This window comes from Melanotaenia boesemani, chromosome 10 (genome assembly GCF_017639745.1).
Source record: "Melanotaenia boesemani isolate fMelBoe1 chromosome 10, fMelBoe1.pri, whole genome shotgun sequence".
Classification (NCBI taxonomy): Eukaryota; Metazoa; Chordata; class Actinopteri; order Atheriniformes; family Melanotaeniidae; genus Melanotaenia; species Melanotaenia boesemani.
In genome coordinates this window covers 33,751,736-33,773,703 of record NC_055691.1, presented here as the reverse complement: position 1 = coordinate 33,773,703, position 21,968 = coordinate 33,751,736, and the positions used below count along the sequence as shown (strand labels likewise).

Sequence of the window (21,968 nt, the reverse complement as noted above, 5' to 3'; positions counted from 1 at the left end):
CATCATATCCTAAGCATTACAATTATGTTTCATCTTATGACAGCTTCAATAAAGTTTAGGCCAGCTCACACAATAATTTCTATCACAATATACAAACAGCAACATTTTTAAAAATAAAAGTCCCTGTGCAATAATAAATAATAAAAGTTAATGTTCAAGCTGAAAGATAATCGCCCATGCAGCAACTATCCAAAAGAGGCTAGTACCTATTTGCTTAGTTAAATTCAGGTGGGGACTTGACTTTTTCAGCCAGGCAGTGTATGATCCAACACCTTGCTGTGGTTTGTGCATGTCCATCTCTTTTAATGACTTTATATGATTATGAATGAAATGAAATGAAATGAAATGAAAAATACTTTATTAATCCCAAAGGGAAATTCAATCCCTTTGTTTATACATTATATCGAAAGGAGAAAGAATACACAAACCTCAAATCCACTCCATGTACTCCGAGCTCCAAGACGAAACCAGGCAGGAAACTTCTTAGTCATTTTGACAGTTTTTAATAGATGCTAGCAGCGAATTCACAAAGCGGTAAGTTAGTAGCGTAAACAGAAATGTAGAACGTTTTAAGAGCAGATAACAAGCCTCTCTCCTGCAAATGATGAGAAAGCCCCAGACTCCACAACTCGGGTGTATTTCATTGCTCTATGTCCAGACCTGCACTAATTCCAGAATGATCCCATTCGTTGCACATGCATTCATACACACACTCTCACTCAATGATGCTCACACACGTACAGTATATACACATAAAGACTGCTGTTTCCTCTCTCTAGCCCTTTTATTTCCCCTGCTGCTACATGACCAGACATGTAATGTTTAACAGATGTTGATTACCAAATTCCTAAGCCATGAAGTAATTTTACTGCTTCATCAATCCGGCTACCAACGCCTTTTTAGGGCCTTTTTTTCCCTGTATTGACCAATCTTACTGCAGGCCTTTATACCCCTGCTGACTTCCACTGTAAAACCTTATATTTAAGAAAACTTGGCCTATAATCAATACTAATGTTTAAAAAACTATAATCCACAACACTATCATGTGCAAAACACCTAATTTTTTGTACACGCTAAGTTATATGATGAACTTCTATGGACCCAAATGTTAAACAAACAGCACATAATGAACTTGTTTTTGTTGGCAAATATGTCACCATCTTCTTTTTGGAATATGGGATTCATAAGGGCCAACTTGTCCAACACAAGTGTTAACTTTAATGTATTCATCTGTACGCACTGGAAAAATGTACTAAGGGGTCAAATCACACCAGGCTGGACACTGCAGCACTACTGGTGGACTATCTGGTTTCTTTCTCAGGGTCCCAGAGAAAAGACATGGTTTTAAAATTATTTTGGAAAAACTACTGACAAGTCAGTGGGTTTGAACCAATGAAGCTCCAGCTGCTTCAGCCTGCAGAGGGTGACTATATATAATTTTGTGAGTCCTTTAACAGATTATACCTATGTGGTTTATTTAATTTAGCCATATTTTATGGCATCAATTCACGACAAAATTATCTTGAGGCACTTTTACAAACACAGTTCAATTCAATCCAATTCATTGTAGTCCAATTATGAGTCAATAATAAATGACATGATCAACTTTAGTCCAATTTATAATAATGATGAAAGTCAATTCATAGAAAACCAACAGATTGGATCAAATCTTCTCTTCAGTGCAATCCTCTATCCTGAGCATACTTTTTAACAGGATGGAAAGACCATTAGAGGATCAACATGTGGGAGGCAGCAGAAATTAGACCTGCTCGTGAGTGTTTTTGGTCTGAGAGGAGGGAAAGAGACCTGTCCTTGTCTTATTGGAGTGTATAAGGAGAAGCTCTGGGAAGCCAAAAGTCTCCAAAGTTGACTCGTGATTGTTTGCCTGCTTTGGTGCCACCTTACCTGACTGAACTTGTAAAGCCTTAAAATCCATCCAGAGCACTGAGGATGTTCCTAAATCCAGGCTAAAAGGTAAAAGGGACAGAGCCTTTTCAGTTGTGTCTTCTAATCTCTGGAATAGCTCAAACTCTCCATCGAGCATATGTTTAATTTTCTTTCATCCATGAACTGTTTTTTCATGTTTTCCATTCATTCATTTAACGTTTTCAATGTCGATTTAAACTAAGATTTATTGCTATTGTAATGACTGCTCAGTGCTTTTCATTTTCATTCATTGTGTAGCACTTTAGTCAGCTGTGGTTGTTTTAAAACGTGCTATAATACAATAAACTGATTTTATTTGACTGGCATAATAAATGTCTCATTGTATGAATTCTACTGCTTCCAAGTAGGCAATTTTAGATGTGCTATATTTTCTACCTGCCATTTACCTGTTACCTGTTAACTAAAATTAAAATCAGAGCCAGAGTGTAGAAAAGGTTTGGGGATAGTAAGTGGTGGCCCTGCATACTCCACAAGATGCAACCTTGGAGAATCATTAGATCTGCTTTTGGTTGTGTTGATGCTGCTTTTGGTTCTTTAGCTTTGCTCTGCTAACACAAAAGCCAAAATGGACGATTTGACTTGTGATGAGAGAAACTAAAAGTTACAATAATAAAGACTGCACAGTGCAGCTGCTGCCTGAACTTTTCACCTGTTTCTTTGGTATTTATTGCTTTTGGCACTTCATTCCTAACAGGTTTTTATCAACCCCTCAAGGCTAACTTTTAGCCAGTGAGCACTCAACTGATGTTATAACGTCTTTGCATTGCTTGGATTTTTGATTAGTGCACATTTTGTTTTGTATAATTTCAAAAATACCCATCTCCTTTCAGAATGTGACACTGTTGTTGCATACTCGCTTTCCCAGTAACCAATTCATATATAGTATATATACAGAAGAGGCAGAACACAGACCTGAGAAATGTCTTTTCTCCTCCTGACTCCTGCATTAGAAGACAGCAGGTTGGATGTGTCCATCATTTGTACAGATTTACTTACAAGATTAATAATTACATCAAGTAAGCATCTTGCATGGCTGTTATAGGCTCTGCAGAAGGCTAAAGAGAAAAACCCACACCCTGATTCTTTGGATCTATATATTGTTAAAATTTAGTTAGATAATAATCAAGCAATTACTTAGGTGTGCTACTTATTTAATTTATATTCTTACTCTATTATTTATATTAAATATCTCTTTTCTATAAGCTCCTATTCTTACTAACAGTGTGCTAATGTGCTTAAGCAACAAGGAGACTCTTCATATGGGGGAAGTCAGAAGGACATATGACAAGTAACTAATTGTGTCTGCCAGTAAACAACATGTGAGATGTTACACTTAAGGGAGATTTCTAGGTTAACCAGAGTCCAAACGAAATCCCCTGCTTGTCTGTCTACAGTCTTTTTGCTTTTCAGAAAACAGAAGTCACTGCCAGAGGCTACAAGGCAGGTTTCCGTCATCCACATGTGGTCGACTTGTGACTGCATGTGACCCTTCTCCAGCAACTGCAGCATTAGTCAGCAAACAAACTGTGTATATAGAGGAGGTGCACATATAAGGGTTCAGGAATCAGTGTTCTGTCTGTAACAGGCAGCACAACATTTTTTATGTCTGTTTGTCAGGGAGAGGTAACAGAACCCAGAGCTCTGCATATTTCTCATACTTTGCAATTAATAAATTGTCAACTGAGAGAAGCAGTTTGCCATCTATGCTCAAAACAAACACGTAGGAGAGGAACCTAGAGAAAGGAAAGGTAAAAAGGAATTAGTGTGGAAGAGTACCTGGTTAATTAGGAAAGCGGGAAATTAGTACATGCCTATTTAATACTGTGGGAAGAAGTACCTGTTCTTTATTACTTGTGCATTTTTAAGGTTTTCTCCAACAATACCCCAGAATTTGTCTCTGCTTTGGCTCTAAGTAATGACCCTTATCTTTACAGTTATAAAATCTATTTGACTATAAACTTGTGGGTTCAACTGTAAGGCCTTGACTTTAGACCTTTCATACTTAGCACATTTACTAAGATACTGCTTGTGTTAGGCCACATGTCCCCTGGTTTAATAAGGTTGAACTATAGGCTCTAAAAGTTTACGGAATCATCTGTCAAAACTACCACCTTCTGAAATTTGTCTAATGTGTTCATATACGTTAATTTCTCAGACAGAAAGCTACATGTGGAAAGAGGTCTGGATTATTTTCTCAGTCTCCTAAAGAAGCACAGGAAGGTCTAGAGTGGATGCAGATAGATGTGGTAGAATTAAAAACCATACAACAGCTCAATGAACTTCAGAAGTTATTTTATTTCCGGAGTAGTAAAGTTGTGGGACATTGACCAGCCAGTCCTTTAAAGTTTCAACATAATTTGACCAAAAAATTTGTTTACCCACCAGCCTTCTCAGTCCTACATAAAAATGACTCATGAACTGGTAGGCAGGCAGCTCGCATTAACCAACAAAAGAGTTTAAAGTAGGAAATAAAAAATTGAAACAATAAAAAAATAGAAAATATCTTAGTATAAAAATGTGACAAAGAAATCCAAATAATGCATTAGACCATGCTGATACACATATGAAATACAATTACATGGCATAGAAAAAGGTTTGAAGTCTCAACGGCCTGCAAGTGACCCAGAAGTCAGTGAGGTAAACATTTCAACACCCAGCTCCAGTAGCTTATATTTACAGTACAATCATAATACTTCAAAAAAATCTTGAACATGCCTGTTTAAAAAAAAAATGTTTGAGAAAAGACATTTACAGCCGTTCTTCTGGGGATGACTGATTCTTCTTGTATTTCTTCTGATACTCGTTGAAGAGGCCGACGTTCCTGGGAACTGGGAGCTGGTACTGCTTTTGAGGTGGTGGATACCACTGTTGTACTGTGCAGTACATTCACAATGATTAGTATAGAAGTATCGGCAAGTTTCACATCAACACAACAAACAAAAAAGACAAAACCAAGTTTTAGTTTTATTTGTTACCTTTTGACTTAACAGCTTTATTGGAGGTCCGATCTTTTTCTTCTGCGAGTTCTGCCTTATCTTAAAAGGAACATTGAAAAGAAAACTCAGCAAAACAAAATAATCACATAATTCATGAATCGTTCCTATTACAGAAACAAACAAAACCTAACCTAACGTTTCTACACTGCCTACCAGATTTCTAAGTTAACCTTTGATCAAAATTTTGTGTTCTGTGGGAAAAAGACTAGATCTAGAATAAATGCACTGACTTTAAGACAACCAGATCACTGTCAAATTTCTCCATGACCATCTTTTGTTACATCATCGAAACAAAAGTGTCCTCTGAACCCGCGTCCAACGTAGCAGCACACGGTTTTTTATTTAACCACGTTCAAAGATATGCCCACAGTTTTCTCATAAAACAACCATACAGTAGCTTTAGAGAGAATTTGAAAAGATCAAGACTTCGCCATTTTCTCTGAAATCATCCTGAATGTGTAAATATGGTTAAGCTCTCAGCACAGCTGCTGTCAAAGAATGGCATCACTAAACTCACCCAAGATGTGGCTAATGTTTCAGAATATTTCTGGTGATTTCCCCTTTTCTTCTTAGCCCCAATCAATAATGGCGCTACAATTCAATAAGCTTGAATTCTTATCTAGTTTTTATAAACCTAAATATCTTGTTTTGATTTTAGTGCACTTAATTTAGTCATCAGCATAGACTTGAGTCTAAAGACACACAGCTAAGAGTCGGAGCTTACCGGTTGGCCGATTGTACTTATACTTCCTACAAAGCAGCAAATTTTTGTTTGATTGAGTTTAACATAGCAAATGATCTGAGGTTGTTTCAGTTGATCAGTGATGTGTGTTCCAAAAACAGAGGTTGTTTGACTATGTAACTATACTTTCTTCCCCAATGGCCCAGGCATATTGCAAGAAAACTGTGACAATGTTGTTTAGGGGGGATTAGACATCACCATACATAGACTTGAGTCCAAACTTTAACCTCACTGGAAATCTCTGGAATGTGCTTAAGACGTTGCACACATCCAACCCAAATCAAAACAATGACTGGTGAATGCATGCCGGGATCAAGCCTAAAGATGGTCTTTTTGACAGGTAGTATATTTTCATATGATGATTCAATACTGATGGTGACTTGAAATACAAATTTCAAAGATGTTGACTGAAGGTCTGAAAGCATCAAGCTGCCAGTGTTAATTTTGTTTACAACTTATCCAACAACACAGACATGCAATTTTAATGTAATTACCTCCTTAATTTTTATATTTACCTGATGCAGGAATAGTAGTTTCATTCCTCCAGGTGGACCCATCCATAAAGCTGAATGTGTTGGGTAACACACTGAACTTCAAGACTATGTTCTCCTGGAGTGGCATGGCATCCTGGCTTTCATTTTCAGTGTTGCTTCTCTCCTTATCAGCAGGCTGTCCAAGCACTACGCTGTACCTCCTCTTCTTCACCTCTTTAGGGCTGTGCCAGTTAGAGAGGGACCTCCTCTTCCGCTTCAGACGACACTTGCCATTTCCATCAGAAACTATCATTTCAGATGGAACTGGCTGTTTCCTCCTTTTCAGACTCATTGTATACAAAGGGGCAGAAAAACTTCTTTGTATTTTCCATTTCTTTCTGTGCCCCCTTGCCATTGACAGGCTCATGGGTGGCAAGCTTTTCCTCCATTTTTCATAGATTAACTTTTTGACAGAGTAATCTGGGGCACTGGGAGCTTCAACAGAATTCCTCCTCAAATGGTTAAGATTCACAGACAGAACTGTTGGAGGTGTGTTTTCATACGGCAACTTCGCTGAAGAGGAAATGTGGCTTTTTGTGTTCCTTGATAAAGCACCTTTTTCATGTTTCGCTGAGCCAAACAAAACCAGTTCTACAGTTTTTACTTCTGAGGCTGAACGTTGAACATCAGAAACATTCTGCAAGTCCGGATCAACGGGTACTTTGCATTTCTTTGATTCCTTTAAGGATGGGAAACACTGATCAAGACTGCTTTGTCTTTTCTGTTTTGTTACAAGAGTTCCATGTTCAAGATGGCAGCTGGAAGATGTTTGATTGGTAACTTTTTCATCAATTTGGGTTTCCTCTTTGGATTGTAGCGATGACTCTACCACCTCTTTAGGTTGTAGTTGCCCTTCTCCGCAGTCCTTTTTCTGGTCCAGCATCTGGAAGCTGACTTCATTTTCAGTGCTGGACAATTCTGCAACTTCAGTTTGTTCGGCACTGATGACTGAAGCACTCAACTGCATGGTTCCTGCTGGTTTCAACGCTTCTTGTGCACACTCGTCCACAAATTCTGCTTTCTCATTTGGCATCTCATTTGGAAGGACGGGTTCCCTGTTAAACTGACAGTCATCTTCGTCACTTCCACCAACATCTGACTGGTCGCTGTTGCTGTCCTCGGAAATTATTATTGGCTCTTGATCAGTAGATGGGTGGTGTTTGTCCTCGTTGTCAGTTAAGCCAATGATATGACAGATTTGCTCGCAAAGCTCTGGGCCACTTAATGATATAATTTGACAGCTGTCCTCCTGGCTCTTTCCTGGACTCTCAGTGTCAGGAATAGGGTTCTTTTTAGGATGACTTTGATCCTCTTGGCACTGGCATTTCAAAGATGGTTTTCTTAATCCTGATTGCATTTCCATTAGCTTTGCAAGGCAGCAAATCTGGTCAATCTGGTCACTTGTTGATCTGATCAATTCAACAGATTCTTTCACAGCATCCATTTTCTTTGGTGCCACATTCTGTGCAGAATTATTCACGACAGCTCCTGTCAGTTCCTCAAAATCAATCTGATGCAGATTTTTTTCTATTCGCTCATATAGCGCTTTGGCTTCATCTGGGGCTAAAACATGAATCTTAAATGAGTAAGGTGAGTCGGTCAAATCGTCACTTTCGGATTCATTTGGGGAGGCAAGTGGAATTGAGGGAGTCTCAACAGAAGGAGTTTGTTTTTCTTCAATCCAGCCAGTGGACTCAGACTCTGTTAAGACTGCGTTTGGCTCCTTATTTGCAATTGGTTCTGGAACACTGTCGGCCTGATCCATCCGGCTGTCGCTATCAAGCACATATTGATGATGCTTGAAAACCCAAGGGAAGCCAAATTCTTTATCAATATCATCTAGCTGATCATTTACATTCAACCACAACGATTTGTAAGGTGGTTCTGAATAGACTTCATCATCTTTAAGAACATGGTAGTCCTTGAGTTGGTGCTGCTTAAGTTCTGACAGTACAACAGTTTCTTCCGTGACGTGTATTTCACAATATTTTTCCACTTTTGAGAGAAAATCGTTTTGCCAGCCAGGCTTGTAGAAATTAGGATCTGTGGACAAACCTGCTTTCCATAATGTATGCACTAATTTGACTGATTGAGGCTTTGAAACATCTTCCTCCTTTTTCTGAGCTTTTTCAATCTTCAGTATTAATTCTGTTAAATCCTTGGTCGTCCAAGAGGTTGCTGGAAGGGAAGAAAGATCAGGAACAGTTGGTGAGGGAGGTGTAGCCCTTTTATTTTGCTCTGTTGGACAGCTCTGGCTTGCTGTTACTTCTGAGGGGTTTTGCGCTGCTGCTTCAACATCAGGCTCAGATGTACTGGTCAAGTTGTGAGGCTCTGAATCTGAAGAGTTCAAAATTGCAACATTAGACTTTGCTTTAATGGAGCTTTTTTGATTTGGATTTCCTGCATGAAGACAAGATTTTTCTGTCATGCATGCCACCTCCTTATTTTTTGCCACATCAGGTGAAATGCAGTCTTTCTCTGGGTTCGTTTCGGATTCACAGGGTTTGGTGTTCAAAAAGGTAGCGCCGTTCTCTTGTGACAATGGCTGCACAACAGCAACAACCCTTGCACCTGTGTGACTGGGTGTTGAGTGAGAAGAGCCATCATTCTGCAGGACTGTAATGGGATACCCCAAAAGTTTGATTGTCTCCGGATGTTTTGCTAGATAGCTTCTTATGTTCATGATTCTCTGTGATGACACTGTTCCAGATGCATTCATCAGTTGTGGTGCATTATTTAGCGATCCAACTGAGCTCCCTCCTGAGGACACATCATTGTTTGGAAGATATGCCTGGTCTGTCTCACCTCTTGTACTTTCATTTTCTACTGTGGCAACACTTGAAACATCTGGAAAACAACTGTGGGGAGGTTGTGCATTTACAGTGTGCAGTGCTTTTGACACAATGCTTTGAGGCAAAGATTGTCCAGAGTGGCGTGATAAGGACTGGCTGACATTCATTTTAAAACCTTCAGAGGAGGAAACAGGGGTTACAGTTTGCATGTTTAAATTAGACTGTCTTGCCATGCCAACATGCTGGTGCATGTTGTAAGGAGGAGGAGGATGAGGAGGATAACCATCGGATCCAGCAGTGGGCGACATGCATTGGCTGTCGGTGGTGTCTTTGGGTCTGGAGATTTGCTGTGGTGCAACATTAGGACATGTAGGAAGCTTATTTGCACCCATGTGCCTGGCTAAAAACTGTTTAATTATGTTTTTAGAGCTAGTATTTGTCAAGTTCTTAATTGGAAAGCTTGTTAGACCTTTGTTTTCTTGAGTTTTTTGACTCATGTTGGAAGCACACAAAGTCTGTGTGTTTGATGGCTGTGCTGTCATGCTGTTAGTTCCAGAAGACTGAGAGGTTGCAATGCCTTGACTTGACAGGTAGCTTGGAGGAAATCTTTGCTCAGTGTTATCCTGTCTTCGAATCTGATTATGAGCTGCCTGAACTGCCTGTCCGTTGTGTACTGCAGCAGGAACCAACATGCTGGAATTAACTACTTGTTCATGCGGAAGTGAAGCAGCTGCTGTACTGTACGCAGAAACGCCTTTTGTTAGGCCTCTGTTTGCATTTTGATACAAACATTGCTGAACAACTTTTGGTTGGAGATGAGACGCCACTCGACCAGCCTGAACACCAGTTCTTTGTATTATGTTAACCGCAGTCGAAGATTTCCTACAAGATGACATGTCTTGCTGGAGGTATGTAGTGTTGATTGTGTTCTGTGGACTCTGGTTTGCTGAATTTTGATAAAAGGTTTGCAGTCGAGCAGCGTCTTGCTGGGGGTAAGCAGAGTTTGTGTTGACTGCGTTTTGTAGACTTTGGTTTGCTGAATTTTGATAAAAAGTTTGCAGCCGTGCTGTGTCTTGCTGGGGATATGCAAAGTTTGTATTGATTGTGTTTTGTGGACTCTGGTTTGCTGAATATTGATGGAAAGTTTGTAGCTGAGCAGTGTCTTGATGAGGGTACACAGAATTTGTATTGATTGTGTTTTGTGGACTCTGGTTTGCTGAATTTTGATGAAAATTTTGCAGCCGAGCGGCGTCTTGCTGGGGGTACGTAGTGTTTTTGTTGATTGTATTTTGTGGATTCTGGTTTGCGGAATTTTGATAAAATGTTTTAATGCAAGTGGCTGGAAATCCATCCATAGCTGTAAGAGAATGTCCCGTTTGTGAATTCTCTGCAGAATGCACATTTTGAAGCATCATTTGGAGTAAAGGACTAGCAGACTTTGCACCATTTTGAGAATTTACTGTCCGATTAGGAGCAGCAGAGTTCTGCCAGTTTGCCACCTGTCTGTTAGAATAAACTCCATTGTGTGAGGTGACGTTAGCCCTCTCTGATGGTTGGACACTGGAGTTTATTGTTACGTAATTATATGTGTGCCCTGAAGACCAAACTCGATTTCTCGTTGCATCCTGGGCAAGTGGAGCAGCAGCTTGAAAAGCGTGTGAGGGTAGTCCAACCTGTTGATGCTGCCCATTCATCTGTGCAAAAGAATGCATTTTTGTCCTCCACTAAGTCTTGGGAGGAAGACTTTCCTGAAAGGATGGAGAAAAACAGTGAGTAAAATATCCAACATTGCATTTTATTTTGGACTAAGTCCACCTACGAATGCAAATCTCAGTCAGCTTCAAGAGGATCAAATACAAGCAGACTACAAAGCAAAATGCATTGTGGGTTAGGGTTTTCCCAATACTAATATTTCAAACTCGATACTGATATATACATATTAAATATAACGGACGGACGGACAGACGGACAGACAGATAAATAATATCTAACTAGATATTAAATTTTAGAGTAGATTAGTATCTGAGAATCTATTTTTTTTACAACACTACTGTGGATAAACACAAAAAACCATATGTGTGTGTAGGACGATAAGCGGTAGGGGTGTAAGATTGGGTATTGATACGATAAGATGTAAATAAAGGACTATTGTCAACACTGATAGGGCTGTTCAAATTTATGCGTCAGTGCAAAGAGATTAATCTGTGGAATTATTCCATCCATCCATTTTCTTGCCACTTATCTTAGGTAAGGCCCCGGAGCAGCTACCAAAGCAGGGAAGCTCAGACTTCCCCCGCCCCGGCCACATTTGCCAGCTCTTCCAGAGGGATCCTGAGGCATTCCCAGGCCAGCCGAGAGACGTAGTCCCTCCAGCGAGTCCTGGGTCTTCTCCGGAATCCCCTCCCGGTGGGACATGCCCAGAACACCTCACCAGGGAGCATCCTACAGAGATGCCCGAGCCACCTCACATAGCCCCTCTTGATGTGGAGGAGCAGCAACTCTAAGGCCCTCCCAGTTTCTCACCCTATCTCTAAGGTAGAGCCTGGCCACCATGGGAAAGTTTATTTCTGCCGCTTGTATTTGCAATCTCGTTCTTTCAGTCACTACCCACAGCTCATGTCCATAAGTGAGGGTAGAAGCATAGATCGACTGGTAAATTGAGAGCTTTGCCCCTTTTGGCTCAGCTTTTTCTTCACCAAAATGGATTGATGCAGAGTCTCCATCACTGTGAACGCTGCACTGATCCGCCTGTTGATCTCCCGCTCCATTCTTCCCTCACTTGTGAACAAGATCCCGAGATATCTGAACTCCTCCACTTGGGACAGGACCTCATTTCAAACCTCGAGAAGACACTCCAGCCTTTTTTGGTTGAAAACCATGGTCTCGGATTTGGACGTGCCAATTCTCATCCCAACCGCTTCACACTCGGCTGCGAATTGCTCCTGCAAGAGGTGGATCATGGCCCGATGAAACCAACAGAACTAAATCATATGCACATGTAGACTGGTTGGGCAAACTCCCATGCTCTCTCCAAGATCCTGAAGAGGGTGTAAAGCTGGTCCACTGTTCAATGACTGGGACAAAAAAAAGGTCTGGTTGAAAAAAAAATAATCCTGAATGATGGTAATCGGTGATTACTTAAACATTTGGTGAAATCAAACCGAACAAAAATAACAGTAGAACTCAGGGCTATGTTTAATGGTGACAGCAAAGAACTTTCCAAAAACACAATGTGAAGGGAACTCAAGGGGTTGGGGCTGACCACCTGTGTAGCCATGAGAAAACCACTAATCAGTGAGGCTTACTGCAGAAAAAGGCTTCAACTTGCTAGGGAGCATAAAGACTGCAGATCAGTACAGCACCTGCAGTGATGCAGACTCTTCATCGGTCTGTCATGGTGAAGAAGGAGCTGAGCCAAAAGGCCAAGTTCTCAATTTACAAGTCGATCTACGTTCTTACCCTCTCCTATAGTCATGAGCTATGGGTAGTGACCAAAAGAACGTGATTGTGAATACAAACAGCTGAAATTAGTTTTCTCCACAGGGGTGGCCGGGCTCTCCCTAAGAGATAGGGTAAGAAGCTTGGTGATCCGGGAGGGGCTCAGACTAGAGTTGCTGCTCCTCTGCATCTAGAGGAGCCAGATGACATGGCTCAGGCATCTGGTCAGGATCCTGGATGCCTCCCTGGTAAGTTGTGCTGAGCACCTCCCACAGGGGGAGACCCCAGGGAAGAACCAGGACATGTTGGAGGGATTACATCTCTCGGCTGGCCTGGGAACACCTCAGGATACCCCCGGACAAGCTGGCGAATGTGGCCGGGGAGAGCGAAGTCTGGGCTTCCCTGCTTAGGCAGCTGCCCCCATGACACGTACCCGGATAAGCAATAGAAAATGGATGAATGGCATAAAGATTGGACTCTGGAGTAACGGAAAAAGATCATGAGTCCAGAGTGATGGAAGCATCAGGGTAAGAAGAGAGTCAGATGAAGTGATGCAGCCATCAAGCCAACTGTACAACCCTATAGGGGCAGTCTATGATCCGGGATTGCTGCAGGTAGAACCTAGACCTGATCGATTATGTGTCAAAAAACATTAGGTCATCCGACTACCTAAATATACTGAATGACTAGGTTATTCCATCAACAGATTTTTTTTGTCCCCTGATGGCAAGGGCAATGCCAGGATTCACTGTGCTCAAATTGTGAAAGAGTAGTTAGGATGCAGGAGACAACATTTTCACACATGGACCAGAACTGAAATCCACTGAGAATCTTTGGGATGTGCTAGAAAAGGCTTTAAGCAGTGGTCTGACTTTTCCATTATCAATACAAGATCTTAGTAAAAAATTATGCAACACTGGACAGGAATAAATCTTTCCCGCAGTACAACACGCATCTTACTGTCTCTGCAAACTGGTGAAAACCTTTAAATAAACAAGTAATCGAACAGGTACTTCTTTTCTGAGTAAAACAGGTAAATTCCCACAATTTTAGTTACTAGACACTGTTCCCACTAGTTTCTTTTATCTGAGGTTTTCCTCCAGCGCATTCTTTGATGGATCAAAGTATGACAGACTACTTCTCTCAAGTTAACCAATTTATTAATTACAACTGATATGAGAAATGTGCAATTCCAGAATCCTGGATTCATATAATCTGTCCCCTGGACTAATACAATACGGAGTCTGCTGACCGCTACAGTCAGAACTCCCTCTAACTGATCCTTGAATCCTTTATATATGGGTCTCGCTATACACAGTTTTGCTGACTAATGCTGCAGTTGCAGAAGTCTGGTCGGCTGCAGTCACAGGTCATGTGACCCCATCTGCTTGTGTCCTAAAAAACAGGAACACGAAGACAATACACAGACAAGCAGGAGATTTCCTCTGGTCTTCAGTTAACTTAGACATTTCCTTTAAGTGTAACATACGTGTGAGGGGCAGACACAATTAGTCAGCCCCTCACATGTTCTTCTCACCCCTATGTGAGCACAAAGATAAGATATATATTCAATATGATTAATAGAGTAAGAATATAAATGAAAATAAGTTGCACACTTAAGTAATTCCTTGATTGACAGGAAAACAACACAGCATGGCAGAGGACATAAATATTTTAGTAGTTATGGTGGTTTTGCGTCTACAATCAATTTACTTTCTTAAGTAAAAAGATGTGAGAGATTGATTACTTAATAGAATGTACTGAGTGGTTTATTTAATTCAATCAAAGTGCATCCTGCAAAGGAAAATCACACCTGGGTTTGTGTGTGTTTTCATCTCTGTCTTGCAGAAAATAGGAAGCCAGTGCTGGGTGGAAACTATTAGGAGGCTCCTATCAAGTGACACATGGGACTTTGCCCAGCAACTGCACATTAGTCAGAAACTATGTTTAGAATAGGAGAAGCGTTTAATTATAAAAGGGTTCAGGAAAGGTAGTCGGAGTTCTGACTGGTGGCGGACAGCAGGACCCTTACATGTCTGTTGTTAGGGCTAGCAGTGTGGTAGTATTAATGCATTAGAGTTGTAATGGAAAACAACAGGTGTACTGTCCTTGGTAAGCAGAATATTAATAGCATGACATTATAACATGATATCAAAATGATGTCAACCAGTCAGCCCTAAAAGGCTGTGTGTGTGTATACAAAAATAGAGTCAGGGAGACTATATAAGCTGTCAGCTAGTCAGCAGTCCCCTAAAAGGCTGCCTGTATGCCGTGAGCCTGTACAGAAATAGTGGCAGGCAGGCTATATAAGATGTAACAGAAGGATGAACGTGGTCTTTTGATCCTGAAGGGGTGTCCCCCTGTTCGGCCGAATAAAGGAAGATCATTAAGACCTCTGTCTGCAGACTCTTAATATCAGCAGCCCTCTTGATAAAGAATTTATCTACGACATTTGGCGAGCCAGCCAGGAGAACCCAGAACAGAACCCAGAGACTCTGCTGCACATTCTCATATCATGTAATCAATAAATGGTCAGCTGAGAGAAGTAGTGGCGTATTTACTGTAATCCATCAACGAACATGCAGGAGGAGGGCTTAAGAGAAAGGCAAATAGAAATCAGGTGGGAACAGTACCTGTTTACTCGGAAAGTGGAAAGATTTAGTTCCTGCTTAGTTAAAATAGTGGTAAGAAGCACCTGTTCTTTTTACTACTTGTGCTTTTTTTTAAGGTTCTCCAACACACCACATCATCACAAGCTGACCAGTGGTTTCACACTGCACTCGTTCTGGAAACTTCTTGGCAGCTGTGGTGGAACACAGCGTCTCTGGGCCTCCTCAGCCAGTCTGGTTGTCAAAACCAGTTCAGGTTGAAAAAAAGGAACTAAAAATGTAAGGAAAACTAGGAAATTAGCTTAAAAAAATTTCTTAAGTAAAAAAAAAAGGTTCTGTTATGCATACAACCCTGCAGGAACTGCTCAACCAGCTGTTTTCATACTAATGATAGCCTACGAGGCAAAACATATCTGTACTTTTATTTCTCATTATCAGTCTTGATTATAACTTCCTCACATATAACACAAGGGTATGTGGGGCACATATATTGTGCATATATGTCATATAAGCATGCATTGCAGTCAAGTAGGTAAAGAGAGATGATAATCCATTTGATATTTTCCTCTGCACAGCCTTCCAGACATCATGTAATGGGTGTTTTCACCTTGAACCGATGTCTTAAAACTTCCCTCTAATTATTATTACATGCTGTTTTATTTACAACATTACTGCAGAGGGAAATTTATTCATTCATTCAATTTTTATTTTGAGCACTTGTGACTCAAATAACTGATGTACAACAAAATCAGGCAGTCCAATTTCACTCAATAGAATAAATGCAAGAAGAGAACTTATTTAATCCCACCCCATATCTTGTTAATAGCTTTATATAATAAGTTCAATACTCAAACCTCAAACCAGAACAATGACCAAAAGGCCTGCACTAGATTACAATAAATTATTCAACAGTTTACTGTATTTACAGTATTTACCAAATAAGAGAAAAATAAAATAAACGTACATTAACCAAAATATGTGAGAAATAGAAGGAAGGTACATTCACAGTGAACCAAAGGTAACAATCAGCGTTATTTACATTACACTATCAATAAGGCAAGAAATGACAATACCCCTAACAGTAAAGGACAGGTCCATACTTATACGATGACCAAATCATACGTTTATAAAGCAGTTTAAATCTGTAGATATTCGGGCATTGCTTGTGTTGGATATCCAGATTTTTCCAATATTTCGCTCCACATACAGACACACAAAAACCTTTACGAGTGGTTCAAAATTTAGGTCATGTGAAACCTCAATGTCTCCTACATTTATAAGAAGTCTCCCGAACTGTGAAAATATTTACTGGGTGGTAAACTGTTAAATGCTTTGAACAGAGTTATTTATGTATAATACTTTACAAGATAATTGTTTTTTAGCAGCTTAGATTAATTACACAGATTATCTAGAAACCCATCCTTATGAATAATCTAGATTGCTTTTTTCTGTAGTATAGCTAATGGATTAATTGTGCATTGATAACTATTTCCTCCCACTTCAACACAATATGCAAAGTATGGGAGTACCGAACAGTAGTATTTAACACAGAGTGCATTTACATCAAGGTATATTTTCACTTTATTTATGATTGTGAGGCTTTTGGAGATTTTGGGTTTTATATGTCTGACATGGACGTTCCATGATTACTGTCTATTATAACTCCCCCCAAAAAATATTTTCATGTACATTTTCAATTTTGACATTTTTTTTATTATTATTATTTTAGGACATCTTTTTAAACTTAAGATTTACATGCATTAAAACATTTTTCTGCCAACAAAGTATAATATGATAAATGTTCATAATCCTTTTAGGATTATAAAAATGAGTAAAACACCATTAATGATTGTTTTACTGTCCCAAACATATTTTACATTCATCTTTTGACTATTTGGCACAAAGGTTCCAGACCACCTGTATTTGGTGTCTACTGGTGTTCAAATGATGCTGCAGGTTAATATCAAGTCTAAACCAGGTCAAAGGTGTTCTGTAAAGACTCTTATTTAATGTGTATAAATGACTGTGTTGTATATCAAAATGCTTTATTAAAGACGCACTGTGGAACTTTCCCATCTGACTGGTTTGATGGCACAGCTACATTTATCACGTACACGTCTGGAGCAGCGTCCCGAAGCTGAGAAACAACTTCACAGCTTCTGCTTCCTGGACACCACGTTGCAGCGGTGATTAGTCGTTAAACGTCGCGTTGCTGAGAAAAAGTTCCATAGTTCGACTTTAAAGGCAACATCTCATCAGTCCAAGAGGGACGTCTGCTGCAGCAAACATCTTACCTTGTGGAAAAGATGAAGTCAAAACTGCATGAGTTGGCTTTTACGTTAGTTATTTGTGCAGGGAGCAGTTTACAGGCAGTGCAGTGCTTCTCTAAGTCTGTTGTATTTTAAGTGTATGAATTACATGGCAATAATCTGAAAAACTTCACAATATGCTCAAAATATATCAAAGAAAACTGTAAACATGGTTGTCATCTGTACTTTGCACAAGTGAACACACTTCCACCAGTGCACAGAGAGCACACGTCTGAAAACTCATCAACCAGCTGAAAATCAGACTAATTTCTGTGTTTAAAAAAAAAAGGAATAATAAATTCTCTCTGGGAGGTGAACAAGGAAACAGCCACACTCTGAACTTTAAGAATAAGGTTTCATAAGAACATCAAACAAACAGATGCTAGCAGCTCCCCACTAGGACTGGGTTTTAGACTTCCTGCTTTGCTGCTGTACAGACGATTCCTGCTTTTGTTCTCCCTTTTGCTGCATTCTTCCTCTTTTTATTTTGATTTGTACACTAATTTTTCCTCTTTTTTACCTACAAGCCCACCCACAGTAGTTTTTTGATACCTATAAGTTGCTGGGACTAAAGAATTTTTACCAGAAACCACAACATTTTTCTTAGCTCTTTTATCTGCAGCGCTCCGTGTGCATGGCCTACACACAGCTGAAGCCTACAAGTAGCACTCAGCTAAAGCTAAGTAGCTTGGCAAGGTGCTAACGCTAGGCTAACAAGCAGCAAGATGCCTTCCATCTCCACAGATGACCACCAAGACCTATTTAAGAAAATAACAGCGCTGGAGGCGAAGGTTTGCCGCCTTGAGGTCAATATTGAAGTAAATGGACTGCATGGAAATGAAACAACCTTGTCATTGACCCACAACAGCGGAGGTGAGCAAGCTAACAGATGGTTAAAAAGCACAGATAGCACTACGGAAAAAAAAAAGTAAATCATGCCTTCTGGAAAAGGGAGGACAACGTATCACAGGCCGATGCAGCCAGCTAAAGTCTATGATGAGACTGACTGGCCTCCGCTCCCTACATAACAAAGGTCCACTTTTACCCTTCTACATGGTAGGAAACAGGACTGGACAACCCAGACTGGAAAGGTTAACAACAAACCTCCAAAGTGCCTGAATGTGGAACTACAGAACAGATTTGCTCCACTATCAGATGACTCGGGATCTTCATTGGACGGCCATCTATCCCAGGACTGCAAGGTGAGGACTAAAAGCCGATCAGAAAGGAAAAGGCCCCAGGGAAAGCTAAAAGCTAAAGGCTGGGCCTGAAACTCTGATTATTGGTGATTCTACTGTAAATGATGTTCAGTGGATGTGTGGAAAGAACACCAAAGTCCTCTGCTTTCCTAAAGATATGATGAGTGACACGCAGGAGAGAATTCTGAAAGTCGTGGCTGATCACCCAGATGTGAGAAACATGGTTCTACATACAGGGTCAAATGATGTGTCCAAGCAACAATCGGAGGTTCTGAAGCAGGACTTTACTGGACTGTTAAACACAGCGAGCTCTCTGAAAGCAGCTGTTTTTATCAGTGGACCTGTGCCTCCCATCAGAAGAGGAAAGATTCAGTAGATTACTGGCATTAAATAATTGGCTTATTTCGGCATGTGACTACACAAACTGCATTTTATTAATAATTTTTACATCTTTTGGGAACACAGACATCTTTTTAAGGCAAAAGGATTAAATCTGAACAAGTCAGGGGTGAAACTTTTCACCTCCAACCTTTTCCACTTCCTGCGTCATCCCTCTGTATTCGGTGCCAATACTGGGATACAAGAGGCGTTATCTCATAAGATAGACCAAACAAAACCCAGTGGAAACCCAGAGGAGGAGCTGCATCTGCCCCCACTCTGCCTTGAAAAACAGAGACATCAGCGGAGGCATGGCTCTTTATTTGCCCCCAATCCCCTCAAAACCAGGACAATGATCCTTCGCCCCACCAAACCCCAAACAGGTCATTGTCGCCCAAACTGTAAGCAGTTATCTTTTGGAAATTTTACTTATTTTGAATATGTGGCTCTTCAGCTAAAAGCTAAAAATAGATCAATGTTTCTGAATATATACCGCCCTCCAGGGTACTACGCAGGATTTCATGATGAGTTTAATGAACTGCTGCTTTAATCTGTGTAGACTTTGACTGTGTAATTATTGTTGGTGATTTTAACATCCATGTAGACAACCCTCAGGATAAGGGGACTAAAGACCTTAGTAACAATCTGGACAACTTTGGGCTGACTCAGCATATAACAGGGGCCACACACACTAAAGGACACACTCTACAGCTACAGGCAGCTCGGAGTTTGATGGTTGTCAATCATTCACCCCCACCTTCACAGTCCCCCTCCCATCTTTGCCCATTTTTGGACTTTCAAAGACTAACAACACGGGTGATTCTACCAAGATGGCTGTGGTGGGAAAGCCCAACAAGCTCCGTTCATCTTTTATACACAGTCTATGGTGGTGACCAAAGCTCTGGTTTCCATAGTGACCAAGAATCCTTGGTTATGGCCAGCTCAGCTGTGATTCATTCATACGTATTTAGAACTTTAGACAAAATTCTCACTTGCTGCCCCTACAGTTTCCTCAAACCAAATCTACAGTAAAGTTACCTTTACTGGTTAATTTAACTTATTTCTTCACAATTCAGAAGACAATATGGTAATGTTTTGTTTTTTTTAAAGGAACTGAAGACAGCTAATAAGCAAAGTTGCACAACTTCAGGAAATGAGCTTAGATATCCTGCTGTTATCGTTGCTGTGGTGGTTTGTTGTGATTTTACATTTTATTTCCATTCTGGAGTTATCGCGTGTAAAACTAATCTAAAGCTAAGCTGAAACTAAATGAATGGAGGTGATTCTGCCAGATCAAAAATTACATTATTTAATTCATGAAAGGCTGTTGTGGAAAGATGAGCATTCTCCACGGAGGCAAGTTCAGTTTAACCAACTGATATATTTATAAAAGACAGAAAACAGACCTGAGGTTCTCTCTGCCCCGGAGTCTGAGCCAGAAGACACAGAAGCTAGAAGTCATTTTAATAGATGAGTAGCAGCTTAATCACAATCAGCTCGTTTGTACAGCAGAGTCGAGTCTCATTCAATCGTGATGAGTCTGCTCGTTTCATTTCCTTGCATGTCCAAATGTCTGTGTACTTCTAGAAGATCTGTATTACCACATCCACATCCGTCTTGATGACAGTCATCACTCTCCTGTACCAAGATTAAATGATGGCTTTGTTTGTCTGAACATAATACTCATATCAGCCCCATGCACATGCAAGACTTTTAACTGGCATCAGTCTATGTCTGACCAGAGATGAATGGTTACCAGTCCATCATGTTTACACACAAACCTTAATGTGTGGCTAAATTTGCCTCATATCAACCTCTAACAGCAACCAAGCCTTCATGTTAAATTAAATTTAATGTGTTTTTCACTTTGTGATCCTTCAAGTCAGTTTGCGACTAAAACTTGTGGTTGATTTGAAAGATCAAAACATCCCTGCAGTTATACAAGCTGACCCATAGAGATTTGATAAAACAAAATATAACTTAGGAGAAAATTCTTCAATAACTGCTTCATTCTATTCGATTCTATTCTACAGTCATTTGGCACTTTTCTCCAAAGCGACTTACACTTAAGCGAGAATAAGAACAACACAAGCAAGAAATCAAACAGGATGGGGCGTCATAATTAGGCCCGAGCACCGAAGGCGGTGCGAAGGCCTATTGTAATTGCTCCGTTTCTTCCTTATTCTTCTTCTTCTTGTCAAAAGTAAATTGCATTTTAGGGGACCTGAACATGCGCGAAAACGCGCCTAATTTTGCGTACCCCCCCAAGGGAATGTGTAAATTTACGTATTTTGTGGTGCTCGGGACTGTTCGGGCAAAATTGAATGAGAGCGCCACCTATTTATGATGCCCTGCCACTGCACCTCATCAATCTTTATGAAAATCGCTACATGTATTCCAAATGTTTGGGCGAACAAAAAATCCTCTTGGAGTAACAGCCTAAAACCAACAGGAAGTCGGCCATTTTGGGTCAAAGTCGCCATTTTGGCGTTTTACTGACATTTTCAAAATCTATCTCCTCCCAGAGATTTCTTCGTACCGCTACCAAAATAGCTCAGGATGTCCAGAAGACATGTCTCTTTAAAAGTTATTGAAAGTTTTCTAATAGGAGAAAGGGCATGGAGGGGGTGGGGCCTCAAAGTTTGACTTCTCGCCGTGAAGAACGAAAGTGATATAACTTCCACATAAAACAATGTATCTGAACCAAAATGGCCATGTATGATGCCAGTCCCATCCTGAACACATCTACATGTCAATATTTGGGTTATGAATTGGCCACGCCCCCTGGCGACAGTAAGTCATGGTTTTTACTTGGAGACCCTCTTATCTGACGTTTTGAACACAACCAGGTCCAAACTGGGTCAGACAGCAGAAAACAAGTTGGTGATGATAACCAGTGAAAACTGTTGCTCTATGCTGCAGGGCGAGACCGTGGCGCCATGGCGAACTTTGATAAGACGCCATGACATCATAAATCACTATAAATCCCTCAATTCTGATCCAATCCCCATCAGACTTGCAGGGA

At 40.4% G+C, this 21,968-nt stretch overlaps 2 protein-coding genes across 2 annotated transcripts in view; one reads left to right on the top strand and one right to left on the bottom strand.

The window, feature by feature from the left end:
- The window catches only part of etfbkmt (electron transfer flavoprotein subunit beta lysine methyltransferase), a 32,247-nt gene extending 17,749 nt beyond the window's left edge, over positions 1-14,498 (top strand). The window contains exon 4 of the mRNA XM_041996188.1: positions 14,297-14,498. The gene's annotated coding sequence lies outside the window, so the exon portion shown is untranslated. The remainder of the gene's footprint in view (positions 1-14,296) is intronic.
- Positions 4,223-21,968, bottom strand: part of si:ch211-106e7.2 — a 39,184-nt gene continuing 21,438 nt past the window's right edge. The window contains exons 2-4 of the mRNA XM_041996186.1: positions 6,201-10,758; positions 4,923-4,982; positions 4,223-4,820 (exon numbers count right to left, since the gene is read on the bottom strand). Coding sequence (XP_041852120.1) covers positions 4,696-4,820; positions 4,923-4,982; positions 6,201-10,722 — 4,707 coding nt within the window. The 5' untranslated portion in view covers positions 10,723-10,758 and the 3' untranslated portion in view covers positions 4,223-4,695. The remainder of the gene's footprint in view (positions 4,821-4,922; positions 4,983-6,200; positions 10,759-21,968) is intronic.